The 12,040-nt window shown below is 42.8% G+C and overlaps 1 protein-coding gene across 1 annotated transcript in view; it reads right to left on the reverse strand.

Annotated features, from left to right (window-relative positions):
- INTS3 (integrator complex subunit 3) overlaps window positions 1-12,040 on the reverse strand; it is an 883,995-nt gene that overhangs the window by 715,610 nt on the left and 156,345 nt on the right. The window contains 1 exon segment of the mRNA XM_053719732.1: window positions 812-925. Coding sequence (XP_053575707.1) covers window positions 812-925 — 114 coding nt within the window.

Raw genomic sequence — 12,040 nt, forward strand, 5'->3', positions numbered from 1 at the left:
ATATGTTATAGAAGACTGTGGACCATCATCATTTTACAAAATAAATTACTAATTAATTATGAGAAAGTCAGAGGGAGCTGTTGTGTGCAGTGTTTTGCCAACACAGTGGGAATGGATAAGAAAGACTACTTTACAGAGGCATAACAACAAACGATGTAGTTTAGTTGTATTAAATAATACAACCTCTAGTTTTGAGGTAAACCTGAAGTATAATGAGAGTGCAGGAGTTTACTGTTGTTGCTACTTTTAAATGTTTTACTATATATATATATATATATATATATATATATATATATATATATATATATATATACATACACACACACACACACAGGTAGGAATCCCTTTATACCAAACTTCTAGGGACTGGAAAAAGTTTGGATTTTGGAATATTGCACCTGTAAAATGGGACAGTTTGGAAGGGGATGGGACCAAATGTATACAACAATATCTTACATGTCATTTTACAGCTTATACATGCAACTTAAATATAGTTTTATTTCATTTTAATACTTTCATATAAATAGTACCATCAGGGAGATAGTATAGTACTGTAAACAGAAAGGTAATATTCGTTGTTTTAAATAAACATAAAATAGTATGTGTTTTTTAGAACACAAAAACTAAACCAAAATACACAAGCAGAGAAGACTGACTGTGATCTTCAATAATTTAACTTTTTTTTAAAAAAAATAATTAAAAAATGTGTATAACTCCCTGTACTTTTGTCAAACAGCTAAATACCGTCCACTCCTCATGTACCATTAACCTTGGGGCCACTTCGATGTGCATTTATAGTGCCACAACTTACCTGTGTTCGGCAGGTGTCCTGTAATTTTAGGTATTTCTCCATCAGTAGCTGGTTTATTTTGTTTAACACAATATTCATGCCATCTCTGCTGACCAGTGCCAGATCCCGGTAACACTGCAAGGAAGTACACAGAATAATGTGTAGGATAAACACACCAACAGATACAAATGAATAACAATGAAAGAACATCAAAACTAATACACAAATATATACAGGGGTGTAAATTGAAATAATCGACTAGTCCTGAATGAGTAAGAAATTGCAAAGTACAAACATGGGCTCTTTCCTATCTTTAACATTGAGTGGGCTAACAACTTTCCACTCCTGACTAGTAAACCATAGTTCAGATCATGAAGCATCACACTTACTGAACTTTTGAAATGTAAAAGTGACTAATGTATTATGAGACATTTTGGGGAAATAGTAAGAAATGGATTGTCCTCTTGCAGGTAACATTTAGAACTCTTATGCATTCGAACATCTTAGATATAAGCATAGATATAATGCAGATTTTGTTTTACATTCCTTATCTGACAGTGAAAGTGAGTCCCAAAGGAAATTGCATCTGAGTAACCGGAGTCTGAGGAAAAAATATGCTTTTAATGAATGCTGAATACATGGGGGGGGTTTTTTAAACATAAAGGGACAGTCTAGTCAAAATTAAACTTTCATGATTCAAATAGGGCATGCAATTATAAACAACTTTCCAATTTACTTTTATCATCAAATTTGCTTTGTTCTCTTTGTTTCTAAGCCCTTGAAGGCTGCCTCTTATCAGTGCTTTTTGACAGTTTTTCACAGCTAGAGACAGTACTAGTCCATGTGTGCCATTTAGATAACATTGTGCTCACACCCTCAGTTATTTATGAATCAGCACTGATTGGTGAAGATGCAAGTCTGTCAAAAGAACCAAAATAAGGGCAGTCTGCAGAGGCTTAGATACAAGGTAATCAGAGGTAAAAAGTATATTAATATAACCGTGTTGGTTATGCAAAACTGGGGAATGGGTAATAAAAGGGATTATCTATCTAATCAGAATGACAGTTTTATGTACAATTTTAATGATTCAGAGAAAAAAACATAATTTATGCTTACCTGATAAATTTATTTCTCTTGTAGTGTGTTCAGTCCACGGGTCATCCATTACTTATGGGATATATTCTCCTTCCCAACAGGAAGTTGCAAGAGGATCACCCAAGCAGAGCTGCTATATAGCTCCTCCCCTCACATGTCATATCCAGTCATTCGACCGAAACAAGACGAGAAAGGAGAAACTATAGGGTGCAGTGGTGACTGGAGTTATAATTTAAAATTTAGAACCTGCCTCAAAAAAGACAGGGCGGGCCATGGACTGAACACACTACAAGAGAAATAAATTTATCAGGTAAGCATAAATTATGTTTTCTCTTGTTAAGTGTGTTCAGTCCACGGGTCATCCATTACTTATGGGATACCAATACCAAAGCTAAAGTACACGGATGATGGGAGGGACAAGGCAGGAACATTAAACGGAAGGAACCACTGCCTGTAGAACCTTTCTCCCAAAAACAGCCTCCGAAGAAGCAAAAGTGTCAAATTTGTAAAATTTGGAAAAAGTATGAAGTGAAGACCAAGTTGCAGCCTTGCAAATCTGTTCAACAGAGGCCTCATTCTTAAAGGCCCAGGTGGAAGCCACAGCTCTAGTGGAATGAGCTGTAATCCTTTCAGGAGGCTGCTGTCCAGCAGTCTCATAGGCTAAACGTATTATGCTACGAAGCCAAAAAGAGAGAGAGGTAGCCGAAGCCTTTTGACCTCTCCTCTGTCCAGAATAAACGACAGAGAAGAAGTTTGCCGAAAATCTTTAGTTGCCTGTAAGTAGAACTTCAGGGCACGGACCACGTCTAGATTATGCAAAAGACGTTCCTTCTTTGAAGAAGGATTAGGACATAATGATAGAACAACAATCTCTTGATTGATATTCCTGTTAGAAACAACCTTAGGTAAAAACCCAGGTTTAGTACGCAGGACTACCTTGTCTGAATGAAAGATCAGATAAGGAGAATCCCAATGTAAGGCAGATAACTCAGAGACTCTTCGAGCCGAGGAAATAGCCATCAAAAACAGAACTTTCCAAGATAAAAGCTTAATATCAATGGAATGAAGGGGTTCAAACGGAACACCCTGAAGAACTTTAAGAACCAAGTTTAAGCTCCACGAAGGAGCAACAGCTTTAAACACAGGCTTAATCCTAGCCAAAGCCTGACAAAAAGCCTGGACGTCTGGGTTCTCTGCCAGACGTTTGTGTAAAAGAATAGACAGTGCAGAAATCTGTCCCTTTAGCGAACTAGCGGATAAACCCTTTTCTAAACCCTCTTGTAGAAAAGCCAATATCCTAGGAATCCTAACCTTACTCCATGAGTAACTCTTGGATTCACACCAAAATAAATATTTACGCCATATCTTATGGTAAAGTTTTCTGGTCACAGGTTTCCGAGCCTGTATCAATGTATCAATAACCGACTCCGAGAAACCACGCTTCGATAGAATCAAGCGTTCAATCTCCATGCAGTCAGCCTCAGAGAAATTAAGTTTGGATGGTTGAAAGGACCCTGAATTAGAAGGTCCTGCCTCAGAGGTAGAGACCATGGTGGACAGGACGACATGTCCACTAAGTTTGCATACCAGGTCCTGCGTGGCCACGCAGGCGCTATCAGAATCACAGATGCTCTCTCCTGTTTGATCCTGGCAATCAGTCGAGGTAGCAACGGAAAAGGTGGAAACACATAAGCTATGTTGAAAACCCAAGGGGCTGCTAGTGCATCTACCAGCACCGCTCCCGGGTCCCTGGACCTGGATCCGTAACAAGGAAGCTTGGCGTTCTGGCGAGATGCCATGAGATCCAGATCCGGTTTGCCCCAACGACGAATCAGTTGACCAAATACCTCCGGGTGAAGTTCCCACTCCCCCGGATGAAAAGTCTGGCGACTTAGAAAATCCGCCTCCCAGTTCTCCACGTCTGGGATTTAGATCGCTGACAGGTGGCAAGAGTGAGACTCTGCCCAGCGAATTATCTTCGAGACTTCCCCCTTGATGATTGATGTAAGACACAGTCGTGATGTTGTCCGACTGAAATCTGATGAACCTCAGTGTTGCTAACTGAGGCCAAGCTAGAAGAGCATTGAATATTGCTCTTAATTCTAGAATGTTTATTGGGAGGAGTTTCTCCTCCTGAGTCCACGATCCCTGAGCCTTCAGGGAATTCCAGACTGCTCCCCAGCCTAGTAGGCTGGCATCTGTTGTTACAATCGTCCAATCTGGTCTGCGAAAGCTCATTCCTTTGGACAGATGAACCCGAGACAACCACCAGAGAAGAGAATCTCTGGTCTCCTGGTCCAGATTTAGCAAAGGGGACAGATCTGAGTAATCCCCGTTCCATTGACTTAGCATGCATAGTTGCAGCGGTCTGAGATGCAGGCGCGCAAATGGCACTATGTCCATTGCCGCAACCATTAAGCCGATTACTTCCATGCACTGAGCTACTGATGGGCTTGGAATGGAGTGAAGGACACGGCAAGCATTGAGAATCTTTGATAACCTGGACTCCGTCAGGTAAATCTTCATCTCTACAGAATCTATAAGAGTCCCTAGAAAAAGGACCCTTGTGAGTGGTAACAGAGAACTCTTTTCCACGTTCACTCTCCACCCATGCGACCTCAGAAATGCTAGAACTATCTCTGTATGAGACTTTGCATTTTGAAAACTTGACGCTTGTATCAGAATGTCGTCTAGGTACGGAGCCACCGCTATGCCTCGTGGTCTTAGTACCGCCAGAAGTGAGCCCAGAACCTTCGTAAAAATTCTCGGGGCCGTAGCTAACCCGAAGGGAAGAGCTACAAACTGGTAATGCCTGTCTAGAAAGGCAAACCTTAGGTACCGATAATGATCTTTGTGAATCGGTATGTGAAGGTAGGCATCCTTTAAGTCCACTGTGGTCATATATTGACCCTCTTGGATCATGGGTAGGATGGTCCGAATGGTTTCCATCTTGAACGATGGAACCCTTAGGAATTTGTTTAAGATTTTTAAGTCTAAGATTGGTCTGAAGGTTCCCTCTTTTTTGGGAACCACAAATAGATTTGAGTAAAACCCTTGTCCTCGTTCCGTTCGCGGAACTGGGCGGATCACTCCCATCACTAAGAGGTCTTGTACACATTGTAGAAATGCCTCTTTCTTTACTAGGTTTGTTGATAACCTTGACAGATGAAACCTCCCTTGAGGAGGAGAATTTTTGAAATCCAGAAGGTATCCCTGAGATATAATCTCCAACGTCCAGGGATCCTGTACATCTCTTGCCCAAGCCTGGGCGAAGAGAGAAAGTCTGCCTCCCACTAGATCCGTCTCCGGAGAGGGGGCCCTGTCTTCATGCTGTCTTAGGGGTGGAAGTAGGCTTTCTGGCCTGCTTGCCCTTGTTCCATGACTGGTTGCCTTTCCAACCCTGTCTGTAACGAGCAGTAGTTCCTTCCTGTTTTGGAGCGGAGGAAGTTGATACTGCTCCTGCCTTGAAGTTACGAAAGGCACGAAAATTAGACTGTTTGGCCTTTGATTTGGCCCTGTCCTGAGGAAGGGTGTGGCCCTTACCTCCCGTAATGTCAGCAATAATTTCCTTCAAGCCGGGCCCGAATAAGGTCTGCCCTTTGAAGGGAATGTTAAGTAGTTTAGACTTAGAAGTTACATCTGCTGACCAGGATTTAAGCCATAGAGCCCTGCGCGCCTGTATGGCGAATCCGGAATTTTTAGCCGTAAGTTTGGTTAAATGCACTACGGCATCTGAAACAAACGCATTAGCCAGTTTAAGCGTTCTAACGTTGCTCAAAGTCTCATCCAATGGTGCTGTGCGAATCGCCTCCTCCAGAGACTCAAACCAGAATGCAGCTGCAGCCGTGACAGGCGCAATGCATGCAAGAGGCTGCAATATAAAACCTTGTTGAACAAACATTTTCTTAAGGTAACCCTCTAATATTTTATCCATTGGATCTGAGAAAGCACAGCTATCCTCCACCGGGATAGTGGTACGCTTGGCTAAAGTAGAAACTGCTCCCTCCACCTTAGGGACCGTCTGCCATAAGTCTCGTGTGGTGGCGTCTATAGGAAACATTTTTCTAAATATCGGAGGAGGGGAAAAGGGCACACCGGGTCTATCCCACTCCTTACTAATAATTTCTGTAAGTCTTTTTGGTATAGGAAAAACGTCAGTACACACCGGTACCGCATAGTATCTATCCAACCAACATAATTTCTCTGGGATTGCCACCGTGTCGCAATCATTCAGAGCCGCTAACACCTCCCCTAGTAACACGCGGAGGTTCTCAAGCTTAAATTTAAAATTTGAAATTTCTGAATCCGGTCTCCCCGAATCAGAACCATCACCGACAGAATGAAGCTCACCGTCCTCATGTTCTGCAAATTGTGACGCAGTATCAGACATGGCTCTCGTGTCGTCAGCGCGCTCTGTCCTTAACCCAGAGTTATCGCGCTTGCCTCTTAATTCGGGCTGTTGTATAATACTTCTTTCATAACATTAGCCATATCATGTAAAGTGATTTGTAAGGGCCTTGATGTACTTGGCGCCTCAATCTTACGCATCTCCCAAGCGGGAGACGAAGGTACTGACACGTGAGGAGAGTTAGACGGCATAACTTCCCCCTCGTCGTCTGGTGATAATTTCTTATTCAAAGTAATATCAATACAATTGGTACACATATTTCTATTGGGCTCCACATCGGCTTTTGAACATAATGAACAAGCAGATTCCTCTGTATCAGACATGTTTAAACAGACTTAGCAATGAAGCTAGCAAGCTTGGAAATCACTTTCAATAAGTTTACAAGCAATATAAAAAACGCTGCAGCGCTTTTAAAAACACAGTTGAATAACAAAGAAAACTAATTCAGTTATAGTCAACAATTCTTAACGAGAAGTGTATTAATTAGCAGAGGATTGCACCCATTAGCAAAAGGATGATTAACCCCTCAATACCCAAAAAACGGATATCAAATTAATATTTAACGCTTTTATCACAGTCAAACACACTGTCACAGATCTGCTGTGACTGATTACCTCCCTCAAAAACGAATTTTGCAGACCCCTGAGCTCTCTAGAGACGTCCTGGATCAAGGAGGAAGAAGCAGAAAGACTGTGCTAGAATTTTAACTGCGCAACAAGGCGCTAAAACAAGGTCCCTCCCACTCATATTACAACAGTGGGAGACTTGATATAACGGTTTCTATGCAGAAAAACACGTTAGCCATGTGGAAAAAAATCATGCCCAAAAGATTTATCACCAAAGTACCTCACAAAACGAATAACATGCCAGTAAACGTACTTACATCATATGGGTAACAGCAGTATTTTCTTAGTCAATTCCATTCCCAGAAAATAATGTACTGCACATACCTCATTTGCGGGGGACCCCGCATGCTATTCCCCTCTTTCTGAAGTTACCCTACTCCTTAGAATGTCGAGAACAGCCAGCGGATCTTAGTTACGTCTGCTAAGATCTTAGAAAAACGCAGGCAGATTCTTCTCCAAATACTGCCTGAGATACAAAAAACGGCACACTCCGGTGTCATTTTAAAATAACAAACTTTTGATTGAAGAATAATTAAGTAAAAACTCCAACTCCTCTCGCGACCTCCTTCTTTGTTGAGGGTTGCAAGAGAATGACTGGATATGACATGTGAGGGGAGGAGCTATATAGCAGCTCTGCTTGGGTGATCCTCTTGCAACTTCCTGTTGGGAAGGAGAATATATCCCATAAGTAATGGATGACCCGTGGACTGAACACACTTAACAAGAGAAAAAGAATAGAGAGATTAAATCAGTGCTTCTTGGGCAAAAAAAACCCATAAAAACAGAATTTATGCTTACCTGATAAATTACTTTCTCCAACGGTGTGTCCGGTCCACGGCGTCATCCTTACTTGTGGGATATTCTCTTCCCCAACAGGAAATGGCAAAGAGCCCAGCAAAGCTGGTCACATGATCCCTCCTAGGCTCCGCCTACCCCAGTCATTCGACCGACGTAAAGGAGGAATATGCATAGGAGAAATCATATGATACCGTGGTGACTGTAGTTAGAGAAAATAATTCATCAGACCTGATTAAAAAAACCAGGGCGGGCCGTGGACCGGACACACCGTTGGAGAAAGTAATTTATCAGGTAAGCATAAATTCTGTTTTCTCCAACATAGGTGTGTCCGGTCCACGGCGTCATCCTTACTTGTGGGAACCAATACCAAAGCTTTAGGACATGGATGATGGGAGGGAGCAAATCAGGTCACCTAGATGGAAGGCACCACGGCTTGCAAAACCTTTCTCCCAAAAATAGCCTCAGAAGAAGCAAAAGTATCAAATTTGTAAAATTTGGTAAAAGTGTGCAGTGAAGACCAAGTCGCTGCCTTACATATCTGATCAACAGAAGCCTTGTTCTTGAAGGCCCATGTGGAAGCCACAGCCCCAGTGGAGTGAGCTGTGATTCTTTCAGGAGGCTGCCGTCCGGCAGTCTCATAAGCCAATCGGATGATGCTTTTAAGCCAAAAAGAGAGAGAGGTAGAAGTTGCTTTTTGACCTCTCCTTTTACCAGAATAAACAACAAACAAAGAAGATGTTTGTCTGAAATCCTTTGTAGCCTCTAAATAGAATTTTAGAGCACGAACTACATCCAAATTGTGTAACAAACGTTCCTTCTTTGAAACTGGATTCGGACACAAAGAAGGCACAACTATCTCCTGGTTAATGTTTTTGTTAGAAACAACTTTCGGAAGAAAACCAGGTTTAGTACGCAAAACCACCTTATCTGCATGGAACACCAGATAAGGAGGAGAACACTGCAGAGCAGATAACTCTGAAACTCTTCTAGCAGAAGAAATTGCAACCAAAAACAAAACTTTCCAAGATAGTAACTTAATATCTACGGAATGTAAGGGTTCAAACGGAACCCCTTGAAGAACTGAAAGAACTAAATTGAGACTCCAAGGAGGAGTCAAAGGTTTGTAAACAGGCTTGATTCTAACCAGAGCCTGAACAAAAGCTTGAACATCTGGCACAGCCGCCAGCTTTTTGTGAAGTAAAACAGATAAAGCAGAAATCTGTCCCTTCAAAGAACTTGCAGATAACCCTTTCTCCAAACCCTCTTGTAGAAAGGATAGAATCTTAGGAATTTTTATCTTGTTCCATGGGAATCCTTTAGATTCACACCAACAGATATATTTTTTCCATATTTTATGGTAAATTTTCCTAGTTACAGGCTTTCTAGCCTGGACAAGAGTATCAATGACAGAATCTGAAAACCCACGCTTTGATAAAATCAAGCGTTCAATCTCCAAGCAGTCAGTTGGAGTGAAGCCAGATTCGGATGTTCGAATGGACCTTGAACAAGAAGGTCCTGTCTCAAAGGTAGCTTCCATGGTGGAGCCGATGACATATTCACCAGGTCTGCATACCAAGTTCTGCGTGGCCACGCAGGAGCTATCAAGATCACCGAAGCCCTCTCCTGATTGATCCTGGCTACCAGCCTGGGAATGAGAGGAAACGGTGGGAATACATAAGCTAGGTTGAAGGTCCAAGGCGCTATCAGTGCATCTACTAGAGTCGCCTTGGGATCCCTGGATCTGGACCCGTAGCAAGGAACCTTGAAGTTCTGACGAGACGCCATCAGGTCCGTGTCTGGAATGCAACATAATTGAGTTATTTGGGCAAAGATTTCCGGATGGAGTTCCCACTCCCCCGGATGGAAAGTCTGAAGACTCAGAAAATCCGCTTCCCAATTTTCCACTCCTGGGATGTGGATTGCAGACAAGTGGCAGGAGTGATCCTCCGCCCATTGAATTATTTTGGTCACTTCCTCCATCGCCAGGGAACTCCTTGTTCCCCCCTGATGGTTGATATATGCAACAGTCGTCATGTTGTCTGATTGAAACCTTATGAATTTGGCCTTTGCTAGTTGAGGCCAAGCTTTGAGAGCATTGAATATCGCTCTCAGTTCCAGAATGTTTATCGGGAAAAGAGATTCTTCCCGAGACCATAGACCCTGAGCTTTCAGGGGTTCCCAGACCGCGCCCCAGCCCCCCAGACTGGCGTCGGTCGTGACAATGACCCACTCTGGTCTGCGGAAGCTCATTCCCTGTGACAGGTTGTCCAGGTTCAGCCACCAACGGAGTGAATCTCTGGTTCTTTGATCTACTTGGATCGTCGGAGACAAGTCTGTATAATCCCCATTCCACTGTCTGAGCATGCACAGTTGTAATGGTCTTAGATGAATTCGTGCAAAAGGAACTATGTCCATTGCCGCAACCATCAAACCTATTACTTCCATGCACTGCGCTATGGAAGGAAGAAGAACAGAATTAAGTACTTGACAAGAGCTTAGAAGTTTTGATTTTCTGGCCTCTGTCAGAAAAATCTTCATTTCTAAGGAGTCTATTATTGTTCCCAAGAAGGGAACTCTTGTTGACGGGGACAGAGAACTTTTTTCTATGTTCACTTTCCACCCGTGAGATCTGAGAAAGGCTAGGACAATATCCGTATGAGCCTTTGCTTTTGACAGAGACGACGCTTGAATCAGTATGTCGTCCAAGTAAGGTACTACTGCAATGCGCCTTGGTCTTAGCACCGCTAGAAGGGACCCTAGTACCTTTGTGAAAATCCTTGGAGCAGTGGCTAATCCGAATGGAAGTGCCACAAACTGGTAATGCTTGTCCAGAAAGGCGAACCTTAGGAACCGATGATGTTCCTTGTGGATAGGAATATGTAGATACGCATCCTTTAAATCCACCGTGGTCATGAATTGACCTTCCTGGATGGTAGGAAGAATTGTTCGAATGGTTTCCATTTTGAACGATGGAACCCTGAGAAATTTGTTTAGAATCTTGAGATCTAAAATTGGTCTGAATGTTCCTTCTTTTTTGGGAACTATGAACAGATTGGAGTAAAACCCCATCCCTTGTTCTCCTAATGGAACAGGATGAATCACTCCCATTCTTAACAGGTCTTCTACACAATGTAAGAATGCCTGTCTTTTTATTTGGTTTGAAGACAATTGAGACCTGTGGAACCTCCCCCTTGGGGGTAGTTCCTTGAATTCCAGGAGATAACCTTGAGAAACTATTTCTAGCGCCCAAGGATCCTGAACATCTCTTGCCCAAGCCTGAGCAAAGAGAGAGAGTCTGCCCCCCACCAGATCCGGTCCCGGATCGGGGGCCAACCCTTCATGCTGTGTTAGTAGCAGTGGCAGGTTTCTTGGCCTGTTTACCCTTGTTCCAGCCTTGCATCGGTCTCCAGGCTGGTTTGGTTTGAGAACTATTACCCTCTTGCTTAGAGGGTGTAGAATTTGAGGCTGGTCCGTTTCTGCGAAAGGGATGAAAATTTGGCTTATTTTTAGCCTTAAAAGACCTATCCTGAGGAAGGGCGTGGCCCTTTCCCCCAGTGATGTCTGAAATAATCTCTTTCAAGTCAGGGCCAAACAGCGTTTTACCCTTGAAAGGGATGTTAAGCAATTTGTTCTTGGAGGACACATCCGCTGACCAAGACTTTAGCCAAAGCGCTCTGCGCGCCACAATAGCAAAACCTGAATTTTTCGCCGCTAATCTAGCTAATTGCAAAGTGGCGTCTAAGATAAAAGAGTTAGCCAATTTAAGTGCTTGAACTCTGTCCATAACCTCCTCATACGAAGATTCTTTATTGAGCGACTTTTCTAGTTCTTCGAACCAGAAACACGCTGCTGTAGTGACAGGAACAATGCATGAAATTGGTTGTAGAAGGTAACCTTGCTGAACAAACATCTTTTTAAGCAAACCCTCTAATTTTTTATCCATAGGATCTTTGAAAACACAACTATCTTCTATAGGGATAGTAGTGCGTTTGTTTAGAGTAGAAACCGCCCCCTCGACCTTGGGGACTGTCTGCCATAAGTCCTTTCTGGGGTCGACCATAGGAAATAATTTCTTAAATATAGGGGGAGGAACAAAAGGTATGCCGGGCCTTTCCCATTCCTTATTTACAATGTCCGCCACCCGCTTGGGTATAGGAAAAGCATCGGGGGGCACTGGGACCTCTAGGAACTTGTCCATCTTACATAATTTCTCTGGAATGACCAAATTGTCACAATCATCCAGAGTAGATAACACCTACTTAAGCAGAGCGCGGAGATGTTCTAATTTAAATTTAAAAGTAATAACATCAGGTTCAGCTTGTT

This window comes from Bombina bombina, chromosome 1 (assembly GCF_027579735.1).
Source record: "Bombina bombina isolate aBomBom1 chromosome 1, aBomBom1.pri, whole genome shotgun sequence".
NCBI classification, from domain to species: Eukaryota; Metazoa; Chordata; class Amphibia; order Anura; family Bombinatoridae; genus Bombina; species Bombina bombina.